The 13,806-nt window shown below is 40.0% G+C and overlaps 1 protein-coding gene across 1 annotated transcript in view; it reads right to left on the reverse strand.

The window, feature by feature from the left end:
• The window catches only part of acsl6 (acyl-CoA synthetase long chain family member 6), a 30,041-nt gene that overhangs the window by 5,723 nt on the left and 10,512 nt on the right, over positions 1-13,806 (reverse strand). The window contains exons 3-12 of the mRNA XM_029447762.1: positions 12,937-13,157; positions 10,533-10,647; positions 7,527-7,591; positions 6,284-6,385; positions 5,836-5,935; positions 5,080-5,258; positions 3,914-3,946; positions 3,196-3,247; positions 1,601-1,674; positions 1,290-1,367 (exon numbers count right to left, since the gene is read on the reverse strand). Of these exons, the coding sequence (XP_029303622.1) occupies positions 1,290-1,367; positions 1,601-1,674; positions 3,196-3,247; positions 3,914-3,946; positions 5,080-5,258; positions 5,836-5,935; positions 6,284-6,385; positions 7,527-7,591; positions 10,533-10,647; positions 12,937-13,157 (1,019 nt within the window). The remainder of the gene's footprint in view (positions 1-1,289; positions 1,368-1,600; positions 1,675-3,195; positions 3,248-3,913; positions 3,947-5,079; positions 5,259-5,835; positions 5,936-6,283; positions 6,386-7,526; positions 7,592-10,532; positions 10,648-12,936; positions 13,158-13,806) is intronic.

The following is a 13,806-nucleotide window of genomic DNA, read 5'->3' on the forward strand; positions in this document are numbered from 1 at the left end:
TCTCACGATGCTGACAAATGATCAAGGCAAACAAAGCAGCCTGGTTCAACCTGGTTCAACACGACTGTATGAGACACACATGGCACAAGACACCCACATGACAAGGCACACACATATACTGTACATATATATATATATATATACTTGATGATCCACTTAATGAAATAATGATAACTAGGATTTACAGAGAAATAAAAAGCACCCTTCTTAGAGTCTTGGATGGAAACATTTAGCGTGAAACTAAAAACCCTACAGTGGATGAAAAACTGAAGCTAATTAGCTACCAGTTTTGCTTCAGACCGAAACATTTTAAGTTTTTATAATCATTTCTGTCTGTGAAACCTTGAACATCAAGGAACAAACTTTCCTTTTTTTTAAACATTTTTTTAACATGTGCTCATTGTATGTTGTCAGCCAGATGGATTAAAAATGGCAGCTCACCAAACTACCGATGCATCTGGTTATGCTGATAGTAAAAAAACAGGAAACGCTAGAATGAGTGCACTGCAGACCGACAGTGTGTGTGCCGTGTGCTATCCTGTGTGTTGCTGTTCAGGTGCTATTTGTAATCCAGATGACTAAAAAGACACAAATACCCGGGGTCCCTAAATAATCTGATGCATCCTTCATTGATTCTTTCTTTCTTTGGTGTTGATATCACTCTGCATGTGTGCAATAATTGTCTCATACCTGATTTCTTACATGTCGAGTCCTGGTTTCTGTATTTGTTGTGAGGGATTAAGAGAAACTCAGCTACATGCCTGGAGGAGAAACCTGATTTCTTTGACTTGTAAACGTTTATCAGGGTTTCTAATTGGGTTTCTAACAGAAGGGTATGTACGTGACAAAAACACTTGGAATGTATCCGTTTGGCAGCAGTGCTGTATGATAAAATAAATGGTAAGAGGTACAATAGAGGAGAATAGTAAACAGGTTTCTGAAGCACTTTTTAATATGTTCTATGACAACGTTCTGTTTGATAAGGGAGTTTCTTGTGTGTGTATATAAGCGTGTGTATGATGCTACATGCACACCAGTAATGGTAACAAAAACAAAACAGGAATGGCATTCATCATAATATTTGGAAAACGAAACTATAGGAAATGAGAAGGAAAGGGAGAACACATACTCTCCCTTCCTCCCTCCCACACACTAAACTGTTCCAAATGAACGCCCACCACACAGATCCTGTATTGACTTGAAGGTGGTCCTCTGCCCCCGCCACACTCCTAATATCCTAACACATTTTCTCATTCCTGTGTTCAGAGATCACAGATCAGCTCATTTACCTCAATGAGCCTCTCGAACATGTGAGCCAGTGGCAGGAAGGAAATGAGGCAATCATCTTGGTTGGGACAAATGACTTTCTGAAGGAGGCAAAAGGGGAAAAAAAACAATTAGAAGACCTTAAAATGAGGTTGCAACATGCAGACTTCACGATAAAAGCAGAAAATGCAGGGGAAAAATAAACGCATACAATAAAACCAGCCTGATGAATCACTTAGCAAACATCATCATTAAATCATCTCGATTGACTGGATTGCATCTAAAAGGGATTGTTGCAAAAGATTTCTCGGGGAGAGAAGACAAGGTGACTCACGTCTGTTACTTTGAGGAATCCTGAGAAATCTGCCACCACGTTCCCATGTGTGAGCATGACTCCCTTTGGGTTTCCTGTGTAAGCGGACAGAAAACAATCACACACACACCAACATCGATGAGGTAAAAATGTCCCTCACCTGCCCCGAGGATCACCCAAGGAACCAGACATGGAAAGACAAAGCTGTGTTTTGCAAAAATTGCTCTGGATTTTACTTCTATGTTGTGTTTTTTGTGCTGTTAAGTTTTGAATCAGGTGTGAATCTCAAAGCAGAGACAAACTGTCGGCTACTGACTAATAAACCATCGGGAGCAAAATATACAACATCATTTAATTTAATAGATTCCAAAGCGACATGGATGTCTTCATGTTTTTTCACCCAATTTAAATCTTTAATTATTTGCACACTTTAAAACCTGCAATGATGTGATCTGTACACAGATAATGTATATGTGCTGTATGAATACACTTTAAAAAAATCCCTAAATTACGTCTTTCTTGAGTGTTTGGTAAGCCCTACAACAGAGAACTAAAATGAACATTTCTGTTCCCATTAACTGTAACACCATTGCTCAGTCCGGTCCACTCAGACAGTGGTATATGTGACACAATGACTCTTAAATACAGTGTTCCTCTTTCCAGAAGTATCATCTGACTCCCGCAGCTATATATAACGATATGGTTTAGGCTGAGAGCTGAATAGATGTTGCAACAAAGACGGAGGGCCTTCTTGAGAAATGGAGAGTGGAAATGTGTGGAAATGTAACCATCTCTCCGAAAGCCAGCAGATGGCATCGTTTTAACCCTGGAGCTGTAAACTGCAACTTGTAAAATGACACCGTGTCCTCACATGACCGGCCTGTTGTGTTAAAAGGACCTCCCGAAAACCTGCGGGGCTTCCTCACTCACAAGTATGTGCCGCCCTCTTGGCCATACAAAACATTCTGGAGAATCCAGAGCACACATTTATATAATGAAAAGAGGCAAGAAACTGGATTAATTTACAGTAAATGCTTGTCTCCCCTTCAAGTGGAGTATTTGTACCACTTCTATCCAACATTCATCATAATCACAACACATAGAGAGCTTCCTTTAATGTGGTATACTTTTGTCTTGGGTTTTTCTTAGCAAAGAAAATCTAAATGCATCACAGAAAAATGACCATATACTGAAGTTCTTCTTAGAAAAGTGCATATTAAGTGCCATAAAATGCTAAATATATTCATTGACAGGTCTGACCTCTGCAGTTCTATGTGTAAGCAAATATTGGTTAAGTCTGTGTTTTAGCTTATAAACACTTAACGAACAGGGAGACCAGAGAGTATATTTGATTATGAGACAGAGAGCAAACTACTGTTTGACTGGAATGTAAGAGAGCAGCATCATAATCCCTTTGTAAACATATAAGTGCAGCAAGTAATAAGCTGAAAGAAATGCTTGGACTGACGTCAGCAAGGGAAACCTTGTTAAAGGTGTTGTTGTTAACAGGCTGTAACATGCCTGTCATTCAAATCTTAATAGTATCTGAACACAAACAATGCATGTTATAATTATATTTATTTATAATTTAATTTAATATAATTTATAATTATTACCTGTGGTTCCACTGGTGAAACACACAATGGAAAGGTCGTCTGGTGCTGGTGGCTGTGGAGACAAAGCATGAGATTTCCATGTAACTTAACATGAGATGAACTTCTACTTCTTGCAGATTTCTTTACAGCAACCTGCACCAAAACCTAGAATAGGGAATGTTAACATTAGTAGAAACATACTGTATTTAGTCATTGGCTCTGTCCCCTTCCTCTGTCATCATACCAACAGTAGTGCATGCAGTGTTTATGTGTAAGTTGCCCAAAAACAGTTAAGGCTGTTTCTTTAGTGCATTCATTCAACAGAGACTTAATACTTGCTTCGAGGCGTGGGGCTGAATTGTCAATATGTTTATTCTATAAACACCAGCAAAATGTGAATGAAGCCATAAGATACTGTACGTTAGTGTAATCAAGTTCATATTTACACCAAAAAAGAAGTGACACATCTTTATTTACCGTCAAAACAACACTAAGAATCTACAGCCATGCTAGGAGCTCTGTCTGCTTTGAGCTAAATGCTAATGTCAACATGCTAACATGCTCACAATGACGATGCTAACATGCTGGTGTTTAGAAGGTATAATGTTTACCATGTTCATCATCTTAATTTAGCATGTTAGCATGCAAACAATGTCTTGATTAGCATTTAAACAGAGTAGCATTGGCAGAGCCATGCCATCTTTCTCTATGTTTAGTGGAATCTTGAATTCGTACTTACTATAGGTTTTCTGTGGTGCTCTCTGCCCAGAGCCTGCAAGAAAAAAACAACATGAAAATAACCATTACGAGTGGACATGACATCAAAATGATATTATCAGACATATCTTTAGTGTCCATGAATCCTTGAATAATGAGTGCCTCCTGAGTTCTGTCAGTACATTTTATAAATCCAACACATGGGCCATTGTGATTCTATGTTGATGGAAAGCAAACATGGGCAGAAAGCCATCTCCAGAGACCCCCTGCATGTGTCTACGCTTTGTTACTGAAGTTATTGTTGTTCGGGAGCATTTAGAATAAGTCCTCTCATTTATTTTAAGTCACATGGTAAACCAGACGAGCTGGGTGTCTATCCCGCTGGCACAGCTCTGACATGTTCAATTAAAGTTGATCATCACAGAAAAATGAAAGTTATGTCCACATGTGGCCAGCTACTACATTTTTTGGAATGGCCTCATTGTTCATTTTATTTAATTATGCCAGAACATTCTTCCCTTCTCTGGCTCTTTGTCTTTAATATGTGTTCATAAAGAAAGAAAGAAAGAAAGAAAGACATCGACATCTACAGTATCTTAAGCTGGCCTTTCTGACACACACTGCTGTGAGCTGCTGGACCAGTTTCACATGTCTATTTTTGTTGTGATTGTGCAAATGAAGCACTCCAATTATAGGAAGGAAAACATTAGTGTAATGTACTGTAATCACACATGACAGTCAAACGACTCCATACACTCCCCGACACAAGCATACGTGTACTTCTGTTACGTTTTAGGGAATTAATTAGACTTTTAAATTGAATCTATATTTCTGTGAACCATCTTTTAAGATTGAACTCATTGACAATAACTAAAACATAAAGTAAGCATCCTGCAATATTCAACACTTTACAATCAAATTAGCACGTCTACCATTTTGTATACAAGGGTATATATGATCCTGAATACAATGCTGCCTTTATTAACGTCTGTATGACAATATTAAATGTCTATCTTTGTGCAGTTTACGAGTAAATGTTTGCACGGAACTATTTGTTCCAGCAAACCTTGGAAATATATCTGATTAACGTAAAAGCTGACAGGGATGACAGGGAATATTATACGACTGTTTGAATTACAGTAAACAAGTGAAAGTAGCATTATACTGTACTGGTCCTACATGTCATACCTCGACTTCCTGCATGGCCTGCACGTGGACGCCGCAGCTCTTGCCGTGTTCAATGAGGGCGGAGTCAAAGTCATCCATCAGGATGATTCTTCGCAGGCCCAGTGTCTCCTTCCGCTCCACGTTATCCAGAAGCACCTGAGCTTTATCTACTTTATCACAGATGACCGTGGAGATATCAGCTGAAATGACACAAGAGCACATGTGTGAATATCAGCGGGGAAAAAAACAAAACAAAAAAAGGAACAAAAAAATACAAAATGACAGAGATGTGAAGTCGGGATTCAGCTGAAATTTGTTCAGTAGAAAACTAGGCCTGTATAAGCCATTTTTGTAAGTTTAATGACTCAGCAGCCTCAGCCCTTTAGATAAGCTTTTATTCAGGAAGGTAACACACTGTACCATGGCTGAGCTGACAGCTGTGCTCTCAGTCAACAGTGAGAGGAGCTCACTCGGCTAAAGCTACTGCTTGAGTCAGTCTCACTGTTACGAGTCGCTGTTTCACAATCCAGACACAAACTGTATCTGCCGTCAGTTAAAAACTAATAAATTAAGTTATTTAACTGAGACCATATTCCACCAAAGAGCACATTAACAAGATAGGAGAAGGCTGTTTGTCATATTTACATTTAAAACAAAACATTATCATACTGTGTGTGTGTGTGTGTGTGTGTGTGTGTGTGTGTGTGTGTGTGTGAGTGTGTTAGCATTGCTGTCAGTCAGCGTTAGCGTGAGTAGTTGGTCTGTGCGTGTTCTTACCAGTATTAATGATGAACCGTATGGCGTCTGGGCCCAGTGTGTCATAAAGGGGAACCACCACCATGGAGTAGGTGTAGCATGCTAGCTCTGAGATGATCCACTAAAATCACACACAAGATACTTGTAAATCAAAACAATTTAAATTTGTATGCTCAAATAATGTAACATACATATATACCCAGAAACATCTTTTAAAGCAGACAGATTTGACATTTTTCAAGACAGAAAAGGCTCATCCAAAAACACGAGAGAGGATCTCCATGTGAAGTGTGTACAGTTTTTTGAGTGTGCGTGTGTTTATGTCAGTGGTCTGTTTGAATGAAACATCTGGTTTTCCTTTTCTGAGCCAATGGCTGACACAGAGATCGTGAGGACTCAAAGAGACAGAGCGAGAGAGACAGCACTGAAAAGTTCAGAGACAGAGATCGAGACAAAGAGTGCGAGTCACCTCTGGCCTATTCTGGGCAAACACTCCTATGAATTGGTTGGGGTTGGGCTGGCAGCCCTGGTGCAGAAGACCTGAACCCAGATACTCAGCTCGGGCCGTCACCTATGGAGTGGGAAGACGGGACAGCAGCTGATTGGACCAGGTGGAACAAAACGAATGCTGAGCTGGTCTTCTCGTCTTCTTGAACAATGCACATTTTATAACCCCCTTCTGCTTTTCACTTGTTTGGTAAACAGTTATAGTAGTTAGTGTGTGGTGTTTGGGCTTAATTTGATTCTATTTCCTTAATTTTAAGCCCATATCTGGACAAGAGCTTTGCCCTCTATTATAAAAACTACTGAATTGACTAATTCTTATTTCTCTAGGCTACGGTGATTGATGTGTGTTACTGTGGAAGGGCAACAAAGAGAGTTGCAGAACAAGAATGTGCATGTTTCTGCAGAAGTCATTATTTTCCCACCTGGACTTGTGTTCCACCCACCATTCCCTGTGAAGTAACATGATGTCATTTCCACAGTACATGTTGAAGGTTTCTCTTCTCAGTTGGCATTCATTTACTGTGAGAATTTCCCCATCACAGATTCCCTTCCAACCATTTCCCAAAAGATCTTCTTTCAACTAACCCATTTTACATTTAGAGCTGAAACGATTAGTCGATTAGTTGGTTAGTTGATTAACATGAATCAACATTCCTCTCATTTGTGAGTTGTTGCTTCCTTTCTTTGTCTTATTTCAGTAAGTTACTTGTTCTAATATTTGTCCAGTACACCCACACTGCAACATTTATTTAGACTGGTTGTAATCTATATATAGCAATGTTTGCAGACTGCAGTTCTTCTGTGGACCTTGGCGTTGCCATGCTTGGTTGCTAGGCAGATTTGGTGCAACAAAGCCTCTGTGGTGCACATTTTGCAAACTACACCTGAGTGTCAACTTACACAGTTACTTAAATGGACTGGATGGGCAGATTATAGGTAATCAAATGTCATTTCAAAGCTGATGATGAGAAAATGTTATGTATGAATATATATATATAAATATTTCTTTCTCCAAAAATAAGAAATAAGAATGAAGATGCAAATGTAAAAGCAACCTAAATTCTGCTTTATCACCACTGTAAAAAGCATTTTGTAGCATATGGCTGAGGTAGTTTTCACATGCTGGACATCGTTTTTTTAAACACCTTCACACCTGTCGATGTTACGCTGTCGGAGATGAAAATGTTTCCCTAAATGGCACTAACCTCTTTGTAGGATATCCATTTGTAAGGCTGGTTAGGGAGCCGCGAGCCTAAACAAGGTCCATCACCTGTTGAAAACACAGTGCGACATCAAAGTACTACCCCAATATAAAATCTATGTCATTTAAACTCATTCTTTTCTAAACAAATCATTGCACGTCGAGATATATGACCAAAACACTGAAGCAGCCCTGGTGGGGATAAACCGATGTAACCACATCTTGCTGTCTCTGACTCATTTCCCGCGAGAGGGAAGGAAACCCTCCAGTCAGCTCTGCAGCCATCCTCCCCCTCAGATCAATTATGCATCTCACGGCGTGTGTTTCTGCGTGCGCGCTCGCGTGTGTGTGTGTTTGTGTGTGTGTGTGTGTGTGTGTGTGTGTGTGTGTGTGTGTGTGTGTGTGTGTGTGTGTGTGTGTGTGTGTGTGTGTGTTCCCTCCCTGGTGAGTCCTGAGAGATGAACGGTATTTGTGGTTGATCCTGATGTTGTAAAGTCAAACCAAGTAGTATCATTGCAGGTTTAAAGCTTCATTCCATTAAAAAATAAAATAAAATCTATAAAACACTCATAACACAGTATTTTGTAAGCAAATGCTTGACGTCCTCTAGCTTAAGTAACTAATCGTTCACTTTGTTTGGCCACTTTTTTTACACACACTTGACAGTTGTATCATTCTTCCAAAAATGGTGAATAAATAGAAATAAATAAAAAGTTATAAAACAATAAATGAGTCACTTGTGTATGAAATGACGAAGAAATGTGTGTGTTGCAGTTTGTGTGTGTGTGTTTCTGTTTCTCTTTCTGTGCGATGAGAGGTTAGATCATGCATACTGGAAACAAGTATGTGTGTGTACACCCTGTCTCCCTTTGGGATTTTTACATTTCAGTTCTTTATAGATGAATTATATCTATTTCCCACAAATGATTTTCTTTCATCAGTGTTTCTGAAAAGCTGAAACATGATACTGTGGTTTTCTCCATAAACTTAATGGAAATATACAAATGTACTGGGGCAGTCGAATTTGAGCACATTGTCATTTTAATCGAGATTAAACAGCGACAATATCAATTCACTCATCGTAACTGAATGGTCCCATTAGGTTTTGATTGTACATCTATGGCTAAGACTCCTGGGAGTTGTAGTTGTTACTCTCGTTAGCATTTTGTAAGTGCATCATTGTTTTGTCTTGTTTAAAATGACGAGATGCTGATTTTCTACTGTGATATACTATACACATATAAAAAGAAGTTCAATATGCTGCTGCTACATTGGCCGGGACACCGCAGTGGAATAACTTTTATTCTCAGTGAAGCCCTTTCCTGGTTAAATAAAGTTATATAGCGTGCCGCATCAGACTTCAAATATGGACAGATAATCCAGCTCCAAGCTTCTCTCACTTGGATTTTAGTGAGAAAATAAAACTGAAAGTAGAAAAGTATGAGGGACACAAATGTACTTCCATCCATCCATCGTCTACCGCTTATCCGGGGTCGGGTCGCGGGGGCAGCAACTCCAGTAAGGAACCCCAAACTTGCCTTCTCCGGGCCACATCCTCCAGCTCCGACTGGGGGATCCTGAGGCGTTCCCAGTGAGGAGATATAATCTCTCCACCGAGTCCTGGGTCTTCCCCGGGGTCTCCTCCCAGCTGGACGTGCCTGGAACACCTCCCTAGGAGGCCCAGGTGGCATCCTTACTAGATGAACTTTGAAAAGAGAGGTGGACATGCCCTCATGTTTGTTTTCATATTCCCACTAAAGATATATTGACAAGTGGTATTTAATAAATTCAACATTTTGCTTTGCTGATCCCAGATTCCTCTCTTATCTCATATATTTCATTTTTAGTCTGTATTAAATGTGTTTTAACCTCTATGTCCTACCTACCTACTGTTGTAGTAAATATTCACCCAACAAGAACTTTGTATTTAACATATATGATAATAATGTGTAACTTTGTGTTGAAAGGAGCCAGTTGAGGTGGTTCATCTAGTAAGGAGCCACCTGGGCTCCTCCCTAGGGAGGTGTTCCAGGCACGTCCAGCTGGGAGGAGACCTCGAGGAAGACCCAGGACTCGGTGGAGAGATTATATCTCCTCACTGGGAACGCCTCGGGATCCCCCAGTCGGAGCTGGCAGATGTGGCCCGGAGAAGGGAAGTTTGGGGTTCCTTACTGGAGCTGCTGCCCCCGCGACCCGACACCAGATAAGCGGTAGACGATGGACGGATGGATGGATGTGTAATATTTCAAAGACTATGATATTCAAAAACACTCATGACACATCTACAGATGTACATCTACATATGGAGGTGTGGATGTGTAGATGTGACAGCACACTATATTGTAAGCTCAGAAGGTTTGAAAAGCGCTGAGCATGTAGGAGTGAAGAAAAGGCCCCACCCCACAAGTTAACCCATAAAAGACCGATTTATGAGGCTCTTAGCATATCGCGAAGGAAAGGAGGGACATGAGTCTGTGAAGAGGGCATATGACAGACCTGACTATGCTAGATAAGCCTCATGTATGGAGATGTCATGTGGACACGTGTTAGATCATACGGGAAGGGGAGAAACACAGTCTCTTGATTTATTGTCTGGGAAATGACCTTTTAACCTCAGTATTGTCACAGAGGTGTGGCCAAAGGTGTATAAGAGGAGCGCGCAGAACGTTATAATTGACTGTTTTCAGCCGGTTGAAACCTCGAGGGAGTTCTTATTTTCATATAAGAATAAACTCTATTGTATCTGACTTTGTTCTGTTAGAACTTTAAGACTAGAACTAGACCAGAACTTCTATAGCTTATTAGATTTAAAGTGTTCGAGGAAGAGAAAATACTTTTTCCCCCGACACTACCTTTGCCCGGCCACTCCTACAAAACACATTTATAATCTCAGAAATAATAATTTATTGATTAGATAAATGTATATGCTGTCCCGTAGATCACCCTGTCTGTCTGTCTGTATGTGTGTGAGTAAGCACTAGCTCATTCCCCCGCCTCACATCCTACCCACCAGATATGTGGAGGCCTCTCTGGAAGACCTCGTACATGGTCCTTGCGTCATCATGGTAATGAGTCAGCAGCTTGGAGCCGTCACCCAACATGGACCTGCGACCTCCATCTTCCTGCTGTCGCAAAGAGAGAGAGAGAGAAACAGAATGACACCAAACATCTTTTTCTCTACACTCTGCTGGTGTCGGTATCAAAAGGAAAAAAATAAATAAATATATATAACGTTAAATAGATACAAAAGCCTGAGTGAGAGTAAGAAGAAAATAGTTTTCATTGTTCTCCAAATGATAATCTATCTCTTTTGACAAATGCATATAAGAAGAAAGAAATATCTGAGCTCTGCTTTGTTTCGTTCCCCGGTGTGTGCATTCCTGATGCATTCTGGGTGATTAGAGTTAATTCACATGAAGACAAAAAATAACTGTCGATGCAAATTTATTTTGCAAATGAGTCATTTACGTTGTAAAGATTAAGCCACTTCATCGCCAGGACTGTGGTGTGTGTGTCTGTGTGTGTGTGTGTGTGTGTGTGTGTGTGTGCATGTGTGTGTGTGTGTGTGTAAAAATCTAGGGCATGTGTTTGCTTTGGTTCGGTTGGTGGTTAAGATAAAACAGGTTGGGGTGGAATCGAGGGCCCGTTGCACCCACAGCTTGTGTGTATTAAATTACGTCACAACAAGCTTTCGGACACACACACACACACACACAGAAACGTTTAGTAACGGCTAACAGTCCTTTGTTGACATTTTCTTTAATTGTGTAACTTTGATGTAAACTTTTCGGATGGTATTAAGGTAAAGAAAATAACACATCAAACATACTAACATATTATTATTAAGTAAATAACAAGTAAAGAATATAAATATTGAAGGTAAAAAATACAAAACAGGTTAAACACCTTTGCTGGCTCAGCATATGTGTGTTCTGTATTAATGTCTGTCTAACTAAAGTATTAGAAATGTTATGTAAATTGCTGCGTTGCAGTTTTTTCTCATTCGCTTTGGCTCAATTCTTCACTGAGAATGAATCTTTCCACAAACAATAAGCTCTGAACAACAGATTTTAATTTATCATTCATTAAAGCAAAACGTGTTTTAGCACATGTGTGCAAAAGAGCAAGTACAATTATCTACAATTAATTTGCACAATAACCACTTGCACGTGGCTGATGAGTTGATTGTCACACTCTTCACAGCGTCTAAACATTCTTTCATGCTTCAGCCATCACATGCAAAAGGATCCATTTAAGTATCAAAATCTCTCAGACATAAATGTATATTCCATAAATATAATAATGTGACATTTAAAGAAAATCTCCAGACCAACAAGAGCGACAGGAAGATAAGAACTGCAAAGCTTCGTGTCACAGACTGTGAGGACGTAATAATTTGGTGTTTTTTGAACTATTGCAGGTTTTTCATCGTTGTTGTTTTTGCGGCAAATTTTCTTTTCACTGTATATGACAAATCAAAGATGAATTTTATAGTACATGTAACACATTGCTACACAAACACATGTACTGTATACATACAAAATGTGCATCCTTTTGTCTGTGTACTACAGTGTTGTACAGTACGGACTGTTCACCTCCTGTTAAAACCGCTATCTAGAAAGCTCTGCACACAACAGCTTTCACTTAGTCAAAACTGGCATTCTTCTACAGTACAGTAAGCAGTCAGTGTCAACAGAACTGAGACTTGTATACGAGAAACATTTCCAGGGTTAACTGCCGTGGTGAAATCGAAACATTTTGGTTGCTATGGCCAATTAACTTCCACAATAAGCATGAATGAAATGTTCCGGGTGACTTACTACCATTTTGCAGACTTGCAACAATTTCACTGTAAACGTAACAATGTACCAAACCCTATTTAAAATCATATTGAAAGAGGCCTGACACTTAATTACCAAACTTTCCTTTACTGCTTTATCTTTGACTGGTGCTTAGATCGAGTGTTTCTTTAATCAAAGTATAACAAAGTTTGTTTCTATGAAATACAGGTTGAGGTGATCGAAGTAGTGTGGGCAGGTCTTTCTCTTTATGTTCGACTATATTGATGGTTAGGGCAGCGTGTACGTAGCCTGACAGGTAAAACCCAGGGGGAACGTATTGCTGTGAGTGCATCATAACCATTGAAGGTGACCTAAATGAGCGTGTCAGCACTTTTTTGTAACCTCAGAGCTGCTCTCATCTGGGTTTTGGCAGCTGGGTGGTAAGAGAGCACCGTGTGCGCAGGCTTCAGCGAGTGAATCAGACTGAAGCGTGGGGAGCAAAAATAAAACTTTTAAATATTGAGGTGCACATTAAAGGTAAAACTATTTATGAATGTTGTCAGCATTTGTGAATAAGACCCTAATATACTTACTTATGCATGCATCTATGAATACATTTGAGCTCCATCTTACCAGCACCTCCTCGGACTGGTGCAGCAGGCTGCAGGGTGATTTGATGGGGCGGGGTCTGGTAGCCAACCAGTACGCCAGCACGGCAGTCAGAGCGCCGATCCCCACCAGCGTGGAGGTCGGCAAGGAGCGAAAGAACTGTCCCAGCTCGTCCATCTCCGGTATCCTCAGGCCGCTCATTATATCCTGGGCCTGCATCTTCTCCATCAGGGTGGAACTCAGCTCTGCAGGAAAGAGGACACTGTTTGACTCTTTGACTTGTGATTTCTAGAAACATTTTTAACAGTAGAATGTTATGACAGTGAAAATCTAACATAAACATTGTTTTATGTGAATCTGAAATACAAAAGTGTTTACAGTTTACGTGTATAGTTCCAAGTTTTAAAATTATTCCAACATTTTGGCCACATTTTATTCATGACAATTGTTTTTTCAGGGTCTGATTTCTAAATGTATTAAGTTCTGCAATCGGAGAAATGTACGAAATGCAACCACATCAGAGCAGTAGTTTTACAGTTTCTAATGTGTCTATTTTGTTTACTGCAGGAGGAAACCTTCACATTCGCATTTTGGGGGTTCAAATACAGAAACAAGGAAGAGATATGCGAGTGGGCCCAGATGCAGACACAAACATTTACCAAAATCTCCTACAAGTTTCTCTGGGTTGAGTTTAAACCCCTTTGAACCTGTCCTGTCCATAGACTGTATATATAAGGTCTTGTCTGATAACAGTGATTTATACATTTAACCTTCACGCTCATCCACCCAGATCCTGTGACCTTAAACACATCATTTACGCTCCACAACAGGGTGAATGAGGGGTCCTCCCCCGCATTCTAGCTCTTACAGTAAAACCAGCTCAGAATAGACAAC

Source organism: Cottoperca gobio, chromosome 14 (genome assembly GCF_900634415.1).
Source record: "Cottoperca gobio chromosome 14, fCotGob3.1, whole genome shotgun sequence".
Classification (NCBI taxonomy): domain Eukaryota; kingdom Metazoa; phylum Chordata; class Actinopteri; order Perciformes; family Bovichtidae; genus Cottoperca; species Cottoperca gobio.